Source organism: Bremia lactucae, linkage group LG1 (genome assembly GCF_004359215.1).
Source record: "Bremia lactucae strain SF5 linkage group LG1, whole genome shotgun sequence".
Classification (NCBI taxonomy): domain Eukaryota; phylum Oomycota; class Peronosporomycetes; order Peronosporales; family Peronosporaceae; genus Bremia; species Bremia lactucae.
This window is the reverse complement of record NC_090610.1, coordinates 5,875,034-5,887,194: the sequence shown is the minus strand read 5'-3', so window position 1 is coordinate 5,887,194 and position 12,161 is coordinate 5,875,034. Positions and strand designations below refer to the sequence as shown.

Here is a 12,161-nt window from a genome sequence, read left to right as displayed (position 1 = left end):
CTAAAACATTGAGATATAAATTAACAATATCAAAAATATTGTGAGTAGCGCGTAGCACACATTCTAGCTTTTATGTCGACAAAGAGCCAAGGTCGTATTGTTCAAGTGCTGTAGGCGGGCACTTTAAAGCTGGCTCGCACTACAAGCACACACCTTCACGCACAGCGAGGGAGAGGTTTGACCGACTTCTCTCACATGCAGTTGGTGGCGCCTAAAGCGACCTCACACCACTGGTACGTAAGAACAAGCGTCGCCACGTTTAGAATATTGAATGTTTTAATAATGTATTATTTTTTCTATCTTTCTTTTTTTTCGCACTCATCCCATCGAAGTTTGAGGTATTTTGACTGGCTGAAATAATTCCTTTTGTTGCGATTTGATTGGTCATTATGAATTATATTGAAGGTGGAGCTCGGACGTCGTCTGAAATTATCTTGGTTATAATTAATACTCGCGCATGTTTTTTTTAACCTAGGTAAAATTTTAGTGAAAGGTCCGTGGAAAGGCTCATAATGAGCTTCTTGCGATATGTTGTCCGCCAATCAAATTTTCAGTTAGGCGGGCTCCTGGTGACTCCGCATTTGAGGATCTCGTTATGTAAGAAACACCTTGTTCAACTTAGTCCTGTTAAGCTCTTTAAATGCTGCTTGAATTGCCGCAATTAACTCGTCAATGCTATTCATCACCTTTTGGTGTTGCAAGGCCTGTATAGCATTGAAGAATCCCTAATCAAGCACGTTTGCGTCAGGGTTTATAATTTATTTTTTTAATATTTTTTTTAATTTTTCTAGGCATACCTAAAAAATACATTGGGAAAAAAGTGATATTTACTCCTACAAAAAATAACCAAAAATGTATTTGGCCTAAAATTTCGGGATATCTACGTCAAAGCGGTTACCCGGCTTCACGTGCGCACTTGTTACCTAGAAAGTAGTTTGAGACAGATATAAATTAAGCAGAAGTATCCCAAACTTTTTAGTCCATGAATAGATGCCATCTCTGTAGATGCGCATCCAACGTGGCGAGCGTATTGCTCCGAATACCCCTGCTCGCGGATGGTGCTAGACGTCATCTCCTTCATTCTGAATGTACTTATGTACATCACATACACAAGGGTGGGTCACTATGTGATCCTCACCCTGGTAGCAGGTCATCTCACTTCATATGAAGCAATTCACTCCCCCGTTAAGTGTACTTAACGGGTGTGCACTTTGGTCTGTTACACCACCACGTCTTAAAGAAAGAATATTACATTTTGTAAAATCGTCACGGCGAGGGAAGAGGGGCAGCGAGCTTCATACGTCGCGTCACTTTAGTCCACTCACCAACTTTTTTAGCGACCAGTGTGTGCACCTACCAGGTGACATCACACGGCGCTTGACATGCCACCTAATGGGGCGATGGGTCGTCTGCGAAGATACTCAAAGAACCTGGCACGAAGCGCACGTGCCGCGATAAAACACCGCCGTCGCCTAGTGCATCAGTCACAACGCCGGCAGCTGCTGGTGCTACTGTCGCGTTGTAAACTGAACTTAATAATTATTCCCAGTTGCGCAGTGAGGATTTTGATCCTTTGCTCATTACTGACTACAATGAGTTGACACCGCTGCCATCACCTCATAGTAGGGATGAGCACAGTGAGCTAAAGAGGAAGGATGATGGCGCTATATTGCCCATCCAGACTTCACCCATTGCTCCTTACGTTGATACGCCCTAAGTTGCGAATGCCAACTTGCCTATCGTCAACAAAGCAACTGTCTCATCGTCTGTGCTAGCTAACGCTGTTCATAAAAAGCTGCTTCTCAAATGGATATACACTCGGTAACTGTCGTTTAGACTATCAATCCACAACGAAAAGTCTGACGGAGCAGAACCTGAGCTCAAAGCTCCACCGACGGCTTGTGAACGTGTCATAGTTTAGCCGTATCGGACGCGGCTATGAAACTGGTGGCATACCACCGATGCTACCTCCATCCGAATGGCATCGTTAGGATGGTGCATTGCTTGTATAGCGCGCTACCATAGACGCACATAAATATTCTGGCATCTACATCTCATGGAAGGCTTAGGAGAAATTACTTGGTCGTGTTTTCCGATCCTGGTCGTGTTGCTTTCTAATAAAGCAACCGACCATTACGAAGCAAAATATCTGCGCCAATTTGAGCCGCATAGCGATCTGGCGAAACAACGGTGGCAGCGAATCAACTTTGCTCGCTTGCGTGTGGAAAAAATCATGGGCGGTACTGTATCCCCTGCTTCTTCTCACCAAGATACTCCTACAACTGGTACTCCTTTTCATAGCCAGACACCAGTCCCGGCACGTCTACTTCCAGGTCGTCGACCGGTTCCACAAGTCAAAACTATTTGGACATCCTCGCTACTGGACAAGGATCGGAAGCTTATGCTTCGGATAGAGCTGGGCAAGCAACCTTCCAACAAGGAAGCGTTGGTTCTCAGCAGCATCCACTAATACAGGCAAGGCTCAATTGGAGCGGCTGTTTCGCCGGTAGCCTATCCTGCTCCTTTTCAATCGCAGGCGCTGAGCGCTGCTGAACTCGGATCGGGGATGTGAAAAGTCAAGTTTCGCGACTGACTTCGGAATTGAACGATGTTCGATTGAAGGATCGCCAGGGCTACGAAAGGCTGAAAATTCGGCTGGACCTTTTGGAGAAGCTGATGCTGAGAGATCCGCGTTAAGCGCGCGATACCCGTCGCTCTCCAAGTCCCTATCATGGTGGGAGGAGATTGTCGGAGGGAAGTCTTTCACCTTCCTCGTCACCCCCACCTGATCGACGTCGACACACGATCGGCGTTTCCTTAGACGGATGGGGGTATGTGATCTCTTTTGGATCAACATACCGTTTTAGACGACTCACGTAAAAGACGGTGCGTCTTCATATGCGGCGGGAGTTGAGCCTATATAATGGGTCATTCCAACCTGCTCTTCACGTCCGTGTCCTCTTCGATACCATACCGAACTTTTCCTTACTCTTTGTTACATTCGTAAAACACTTGATTTCATTCGCCAACACGACGACGGCGTCCGTGAGAAACACGCAGTAGCTATCGAGTTTCTTCTTCTTTGCGCTGGGACGCGGGAATTGAAATCTTATTGAATCTAACCGCGACTTAAATATTATACCTTCCTGTTTTGTCGTCATGTCCTAAGTCGTGAGTAAATTGCACGCCTCTCGAAATTCCAAACTAATGCCAAGCCCAAGATTCTTGGTCATTTACGAAAGAGCGTCGCATTTGAGACAGTGCGCGATATATACGAAGCGTTCACGCTGTACTTGTTCCATTGTTCTCTGATCGAATACCTCGGTAGACAGTACGTCTCAGCAAACACGATGCGCTCGAAACCACAAGCGACGCACGATTTTTCCCTTCTGCTGTACGCGGCCAAGGTTTCTGGGCCGTAAATTCGTACTGCAAACAACTATTAAGATAAATCAGGCTTTCATTAGTTATGAGACAAGGACGTACATTTATATTGTTATGCGTTTGATTGGCTATAGGTCGGGGTGAACAGATAGCAAGGAGGGCATATAATAGTGGCCTCAATTATTATTATCTAATAATTTGAACTAAATATTTCCAGTATTACCAAATTTGGTGATGTCGAGGCAACAAGACAACATTTCTGTTGATCGATTCATTTAAGTTTAAATCAAATTCGTCAATTGCTGCTAGACGCACGAATGAACGGTGCTTAAGGTGTTGCAATACGTTGTTTAGTATATATTTATTAAAGTCAGTATACAGAAGAACATCTTTACGTAGGATCTGTACTATATCTATGCAATTTTATTATTTCTCTATACTTATCCTTTAGTATCAAACTTTAGTAGCTATGCTCCTTAGCTATATAAAACCTTCCTCTGCACGTCGTGCACGTGAAGTATTCGGAGGTACCTCACCTTCACTGTCTCCAGTGCCGTTTGACTAGTTTTGAGGCAGTACTAGCGAAAGATGCATGGCGGTATTCGGCAAGCGCCGATATCACGCACAGTGCTAAGAGTTAGATAAGCCAAACTTTTGTCGCTGTGCGTGATGGTCGCTCCGAAGCGACAAGGTCAAGATTTGGTCAAAAAAGAAACGGGCTACAAAATCGTCTCAAGAAATTTAATCGCCCCAGCGGTGCCACCAGGAATATCTGCGTGTCGTCGCTGATGCGTTGTCACGCCGACCCGATTCCGAGCCGGCTGCGCACTCCAACAGTGAATTACCTCTTTTTTCTAATATTGGACTGTTTATTAAGTGCGTCTTCGCGAAGAATAGCGTACTTGTTCTGCAAGCATACCTTAACACATTTATTTGGGTCTCAGTTCAAAGTCGCTCCAAGACTTAAACGGCGCGGTGAATTCGCTGAGATGTGAGATGGTTGCAATTTAACCAAAAGTTGCTGCAGACGAGAAGACCTTTTGGATATCCGAGGTTAGATGGATGGCCACAGCGGGTCAGAATTTTGAAATGTCAATATATAAAGGGAAATGTTAACGGCACCCACAAACAAACTTATTTTCTAAATTGACCAATCGGAATAGATATTTGACACCCTTAGATTGTTACGAGAGAAAGAGGAAAAGGAGGAAGGGTTGAACTTGAGTGACGTTGCAGTTCATGATGTCGGAATATTGAAGTTACGATATCCAAGCTGCATGGAGAAGAGTTGCAGGAACATGGTTACAAGTGGACTATTCCACGAAAGCATCACGTGGTCTATCCAGGTTTGGATCATGTAGAACATCCAGTAAAGAATAAGGAAACAGACCAGCGGACCTGTAGTAACTTATGAATGACAAGCTCAAAGTAAGTACCTACATTAATCACTTCTCAGTAAACTTCAAACGCATTGCGTGTTGTTCTAAAGTTGTTATTCCTTTATTCGATCATAACACGAGAGATTATAAGCCCATGACCAACTATCACGGACGATACTTACCCCACCGAATCGAGAGCGCCTCAAGTATTTGTCCTAGCTGCTGTTCCAGAAAGCGCATCCGTTGCTGCTACTGAAGAAGCGCAGGCAGCAAGCTTGACCATGGCGCAGTTGCTTGAAGCGGTGAATATACTGCGATGTGATGTAGGGCTCGCCTTTCTAGGCTTGAGATTGAGCAAGAGGAGGACGCTCACTCCAGTACCTGCCGTGACAATGTCGAGTTACAAGAATTTAAGCAAACTGACCAATATTGTTAGCGCTTGGTGATAATGGGGCAGAACTTGCTGCTGAATATAGTAAAAAAGTTTTTGTTCTGATGCTGCCGAAGATGAAGCTGGCCATCGAGATGTTTAATGGAAATGAGGTTTGTCCAGGATTGGGTGCAAATCCTGTCATGTGGGGTAGCAGGTTCCTGCGCCAGGTCCAATTGGCACAACAAGCCAGTCGTTTTTTTATGTTCTGAAGATGTCATTCTTGATGTTCTTAGCCGACACCTAAGAGGAAGTTCAGCTCGGTTTTTAATCGCCAAGTGATTGGACAGTATGCAGTAAATTCAACTGCATGGTGCATGGTATGCGATGAATCGCATGAACGAGATTCATAGACCATTTCTGTCAAAGATACAAGCTTTAAGACTTTTTTCGAACAAGAAACCATTGTCGACGACATCAAAGAGCACCTGCTATATCTCTTGGCGGTATCAGAGGCTGTGTGTGGAGCGGATGAGATAGTCCTGGAATGTAACGGGGCACTACGACTTGTACTGTTTCAGTACAAGTCCACTTCACACTGCTTCAGTTGTGAGTGGTGCCTTTCGTTAGGTGACGTACACTGTACGTGCAGAGGAAGACTTCCCTTAAGACAAGTTAACTTAAGAGGGTAAAATGAAAACTGTGTTAATATAGTTAGGTGTCTCTTAATCTATCTTTGTAAATGCTGACTTAACTATAACCAAATACTAAACATGTAAATGAATTCGTATCTCGATCCTATCCTGTAACTCTCTTTGATTACTCCTACAGCTGATTAGTCTGCGGAATAAATAGATATAATGGCCTATACCTATTTATGGATAAGAATTCAGGATATTACTATATAAAGTAATATCCTCCAAATATTATCTACCTTTTAGATAATATATTAATTAACAACCTTTAAGTGTTAATTTCATGTAAAGATACACCCCGTTACATGGAAAGTATTGTACAATACGCGAGCCCGGAATTGAAGCCAGTACTTTTGGCTCGCTACAATTTCAATCGTCCAAAGAGATGGTACAGTTTGCCCAACGCGCGGATTCTTCAAAGGTTAAGAACCAAGTAATGATGCTGTGGCTGCAGCATCATTACTTGGTTCTAAACCTTGTAGGTTTTGCTGCGCGTCCATTTGTTTTTTTGCCTCTATTAGGTTTCGTAATTGTGGCTGCAATTACGAAACCTAATAGAGGCAGAAAAACACTTGGACGCGCAGAAAAATCTATAAAGTGGAATTGAATAGAACGCGCTGGTGCCACTTAAGAAACGAATGTCCAGAATAAGGAATCAACTAGCAGGCCTCCTATTGTGATGGCAGTTGGACGATGTGAATTGACTGGAGCGCAGTGGATTCTCGACACCGGCTCCAGCAAACACTTGGTGATGTCATCAGACTAGGGTACTGAAGCTGGATAATGTGAAGACGAGTGTATTTCACCTAATGGTGAGAGTCTGCGCATGGGGTTAAACTGTGTTGCAATGGTTCAATCAGGCAATGTACAGCGCGAATTGGAACTGCATGATGTTTACTTTGCGGAAAAGCTGCCTTAGGACATACTATCGTATGGCAAGCTTGAAGACCGCGGTTGCATGGATGAACGTCGTGTTGTTGTACGTCGCAGTGACAACTTGCAGCTAGCAATAACGTTCTCGTTGTGCGTACGCTGTAAGAAATGGTACAGCTGCGGAAACACGGGTTCATCAAACATGCAACATGGGTCTAATTTACACTTCCATGAGCGACTGGGTCATCTCTCATATGAAACTATTGAAAAGCTTGCGCGGGATGTGGGAAATGGAATTATATATACCGATAATGATCGACCGCCATGCTTGGCGTGTGCGCAAGAAAAAGAGACTCAAAATGCGCAAAACAAAGAGGACTCTGGATTGAATGCACCTATTGATCGTATCGGTGGAGTGATTGCAGTGATATAAAAAGGGGAAGAATACCCCAAGAGATCGTCGAGGAAACCAGTACATGATTAATTTTATCGAGAACAACACCAAACTTTGTGAAGATTTTCCTAGCAAGGACCAAAAATGAAGCTGCTCGACTGTTTAAAAAATTCTTAACGTATTTTGAGAAACGGTTTGATGGCAAGATTCACGTACTCCGCACAGACGGTGGAGGTGAATACAAGACAATCGATGTCTTTGCAAAGCACAAGGAGTTCGACGTCAAGTAAGCGAAGCCAACAACCAAGCGTCTAATGGAAAAGCCGAACGGATGCACAAGACAGTAATGAATATGTTGCGCACAATGGTATTTGGCTCTGGCTTACGTTGATTTTCTGAAGGGATGCTGCTGAGTATGCTGCATACATAGTTAACTGAAGTCCAACAGGCGCTAATACAAATTACACGTCTCAATTGGAAGCTTTGACAGGACAAGCATTCAAGCTGACGAAAATTGTTGTATTTGGATCACCATACACGGCGCTACGATAATTGAAGCGAAAAACTATGGCGAAGCGTGGAGAACAAGCATTGATCATTGGAAAATCAGATGAGCCGAAGAGCTACAAGGTAGCCAATGCAACAGCACCTTGCTGATTGCAGTTCCATCCAATGATCATGCCATTGACGCGAAACATTCCACACGCTCGTCGACTTTCAATCCGCTTGATCACCAGCAAAGTCGGCGTCACTGTAGTAATCAAGTCGCACTTCACCATCCCTTAGGTGAGTCGTTGCCACCCAAATGTAATTTCAATCCTTTCGTCGCCTTCAAGTAGATAATATTTGGAGGATATTACTTTAAATATTAATGTTCAGAAATCTTATTCATAAATAGGTATACGCCATTATTTCTATTTGTTTCGCAGACTAATCAATTGTAGATGCAAACAAAAGAGAGAGACAGATAAGATAAGATAAGATTTCAATTGCATGTTTAGTATTAGTTTATAATTAAGTTAGAGTTAACAGATAAAAAGAAGAGATGCTTAATTATATTAATACAGTTTTCATTTTACCCTCTTTAAGTTAGTTGTCTTCAAGAGAAGTCTTCCTCTGCACGCACTAGTGTACGTGAAATAACGTAAGGCTCCACTCGCTACTGAAGCAGTGCGAAGTGGACTTGTACTGAAGCAGTACAAGTCGTAGTGCCCCGTTTCATATTTAAAAAAAGATTTCGGCCACCAGATTTAGATCTGGCAGCGACCACATTTGTAACCTGGAACGGGGTGTATCGCTACATAAAATTAACACTTAAAAGTTGTTAATAAATATAATTTCTAATAAGGTACCTGACGATGCGCTTGGCAGGACGCCAATCATCTTTCGTCGGAGCATGCGATCGACGAGTAGCCTTGTGCACAGCATTGGCTATGTCCGGTCGTGTGCATCGTGCCAACCACAACAGAGATCCAACTAGTGACTGACACGGTTTTGCTGTACCCCCATTACCATTACAATATTTTGCAAGTAACGTTTCGCAAACGCGTTCGTCATGATCCATTCCGATGGGGGTCAGTATACCGTGTGCATTCTGCATCTCAAACTTGTTAAGATACTCGTCGATTGTAAGTTTCTGATCAATTGTGTATTCACTTTCAGCTGCGTGTCTCACGCGCATTCCTAACATTTTGCGTGCAGGGCCAGATCTTTTTTCTTAAGTACTGCAAGTCATTCAACTAAACTTCCAATTCTTTCTGATTTGTTGCTGTAGTAAAAAAATCGTCAACGTAGATGCCTACCACTATCATACCGTCCCTATCGCCCTTATAGTACAGACAAGATTTCGTGAGGCTCTGTACAAATCCAACAGTCTTTAAAGAATTATGCAGTAATTGTCTCCATAAGCGCCCGGCTTTTTCAAACCATACAAACTGCGCTTCAGATGTAGGACAACGTCCTTGGGAGATGCCAAATTAAGCAGACGCAGCTGGTCCTACCGAATAGTCCTGCTTGAAGTATGTGCAAGTAGATTAGACCTGATTCAGTTCTGGCCTTTACATAAGCATTAGGAACGTCTCCATGACGAGCCGGAACTCTCAAATACGTGCAAGAGCTAGAATCATCTTTCCAGTTGTCATATCCACGGGTGCGAAAGTCAAATCATAACTGTCACCAAATAGCTCTTAGTTTTCCACAGGCGACCACTCTTGCCTTGAACCTCTCAATGTCTCCGTTCGCATCAGTTTTCGTTTTCAAACCCATTTTGTGAAGAGGACGTATCTTATCCGTTCTAGGATCACTTCCCAGGTATCATTATCATCAAGAAACTTAAGTTCATCTTCCATTGCTTTGCGTCACTGAGTACTTTGAGCGCTGCGCATGGCTTCACTATAGTTATTTGGGTCGGCGAGGTACACTGGTCCGACTATCTCTTGCGGCGGAACCATTTTACCTGAAATCGAGTCGTCGTCGCATGATTTCGGCTCCTTCCAACCCCCACGCTTACCCCTTGGTTTTCTCGTTGATTCGGCTCCTTCCAACCCCAGCGCTTACCCCTTCGTTTTCTCTTATGCTTCAATTTTTGTGCTGGAACGGGGTGAAGCGCTAATTGAAGTTAACACTTAAAGGTTGTTAATTCATATATTATTTAGAAGGTAGATAATATTTTGAGAATATTACTTTACATGGTAATATTTTAAAAGCTTATTCATCGGTAGATATAGACCATTATATCTACTTTCTCCGCGGTCCAGTCAGCGCTGGACGCGCGCAAAGAGAGAGACAGATAAGACTTTATTATATGAATTGTATTAGTTTATAATTAAGTTGGTATTAAGTCGATAGACAAGAAGAACTTAATTATATTGATACAGTTTTTAATAAACACTCTTTAAGCCAAGTGTTATAAAGAGAATCTTCCTCTGCACGTACTAGTGTACGTGAAGTGACGTGAGGTACCAGACACTTGTACTGAAGCAGTACAAGTCAGCAGTGCCCCGTTACACCTGATAGCACTTTATAGTCCGTCCAAGGACCACAATTCCATCATCTGACATGGACATGTTCAATGATAATGGAAATACGCATCACGTTTCGCGTGATAGCTACTCCTTTCTGAGTGACATAGAAAGGAGTGCGTTCGAACGAATGAGTTCGACCGTAGGTAACGATGCCATCTTGGCCGTGCTGTCCAGTTTGGACAGAGATGCCCTCCACTCAGCCATCGCCAAGTTCATACAACATGAACTTGACGAGGCAAAGGAGAAGGTAGCCTTGCTTGATCAGCAAGGCTCTTGACATGCAGAACTGTTGAGGTTACAGCAGGTACAGACCCATGTACCTGGGATGACGCACACGCGTCGTCCGAAAACCTTAAAGATTGACATCTCTAAGTATAGGGGAGTCGAAGAAGCCTCCGTCTTAAGATGGTTTGTCGAGTTGGACGATGCCACAAGGGCTCGTCACATCGTCGACGAGCAAATGCAAATCGCATTCGCTCAATCAAATCTGGCAGGTCGTGCCAAAACTTGGGCATTGGGCCTTAAGTTGCGCGACCCATACGTCTTTGGGTCGCTATAGGTTCTTAAAACCCGACTCAAACAGACGTTTGATTCACCAAGGGCTGACTTCAGAGCTCGTTCAGAGCTTCTGAAACTAAAGCAAGGCAAGCGTGATGTGCACGCATATGCCCAGCACATACGACTCTTAGCGAGTTGTATTACAAATAACCCAGTCCATGAACACACGTTAATTACGGTGTTCACGCAAGGTCTTACGGATGGTCCCGTAAAGACCCACCTGTTCCGCTTGGAACTGGATAAGCTTGAAGAAGCAATATCCGTTGCGGAACAGGAGGAATTTAGCTTGAGAAAGGCTCAAGCTAGTTCGTCATGGTATCGTCCATCAAGACGACAAGAACTGGGAGGTCCAGAACCTATGGACCCCTCGCATGTCGAAAGCGAGAAACCCCGCTTTTCGAACGACAAGCGATTGCATTTCTGCAATCGCTGTTAAAAGTTAGGACACTACGCTCATGAGTGTAGTGCTCCACGCCGGGTAACGAGAGGTACTGAACCTAATTATGGATTTAATGCCAAAAAGGGCAACGGTCGCGGGTCCGACGTTGTTGTGAAATCGCAACAGCGAGGCGGGCCGCCAAAAAAATGGTCAGGGTCAGAAGGGGCGCAACGCCCTACTGATCCAGCAACCTCAAGAGAATTTGCAAATCTCTTGACTAAAGTTGCTCCAGACACACAATCATTATGTGTCTCTGCACCTGGTGATGAGGGATACCTTAAAATTAAAAGTGACAAATGATTTGTCACCTAGAGCCCTAGTGGACTGTGGAGCGTCGAATAACTTTATTCGTCGCCAGTCGCTAAAGGGTCGTTGTCTCAAATATGTTGAGCGCGACATCCTTCCAACGAAGGTGACGGTGCGTCTAGCGACAGGCGCATCGATAACAGTATGAAACGCGTAGTGAAATTTCATTACACGTTAAGAGATTTACAGCATGATGATGATTTCATCGTACTGGATTTGGATGACAAATTTGATGTCATCCTTGGTTTACCTTGGCTCAGAAAATACGAGCCAAGGATCAGCTGGCAGCATCGATCCGTAAAGATGCCTGCCACTTGTTCATCAGATGGCCATCTGATGAACGTCTTGGAGCGTCCACAAGCGTGTGGATGTACTACGAGTGAGTGCGATGGCCCACTTGTGGTACGGTCGTTAGTACAACTGCACAAGATCACAGTGTGATTACCAATCACAATGTGGAGTCAGCTGCCGGCGGCTGTGTTAATGCACAGGCAGCGCCGAAGGTCCACCACTCGAAAAGGTCGAGTGGATTGAGACATGAATGTACGCTTAGTGGGCGACATTCAAGGAGTATACCGGTTGCCCAGAAAGGACAACACGATGATCCAAGGTCGAGTAGAGAGTCGACCGTAGTGGACCCGACTGTGATAGCGCAATCACACTCGGAAGACGTTGAGGGAAGAGGTCCCCACGTATTTGAGGAGAAATCCCCTCAAATGGTAGAAGTTACTAGACTTCTA

General features: G+C 44.2%; 1 protein-coding gene across 1 annotated transcript; it reads right to left on the bottom strand.

Annotated features, from left to right (window-relative positions):
* Positions 1 to 4,621: 4,621 nt before the first annotated feature.
* Positions 4,622 to 5,003, bottom strand: CCR75_002324 (uncharacterized protein; the record flags this gene model as incomplete). The annotated part of the gene is made up of 2 exons (XM_067960421.1): positions 4,622 to 4,782; positions 4,946 to 5,003. The coding sequence occupies 2 exons, from the start codon at positions 5,001 to 5,003 to the stop codon at positions 4,622 to 4,624; spliced, it is 219 nt and encodes a 72-aa protein (XP_067823152.1).
* Positions 5,004 to 12,161: the final 7,158 nt, after the last annotated feature.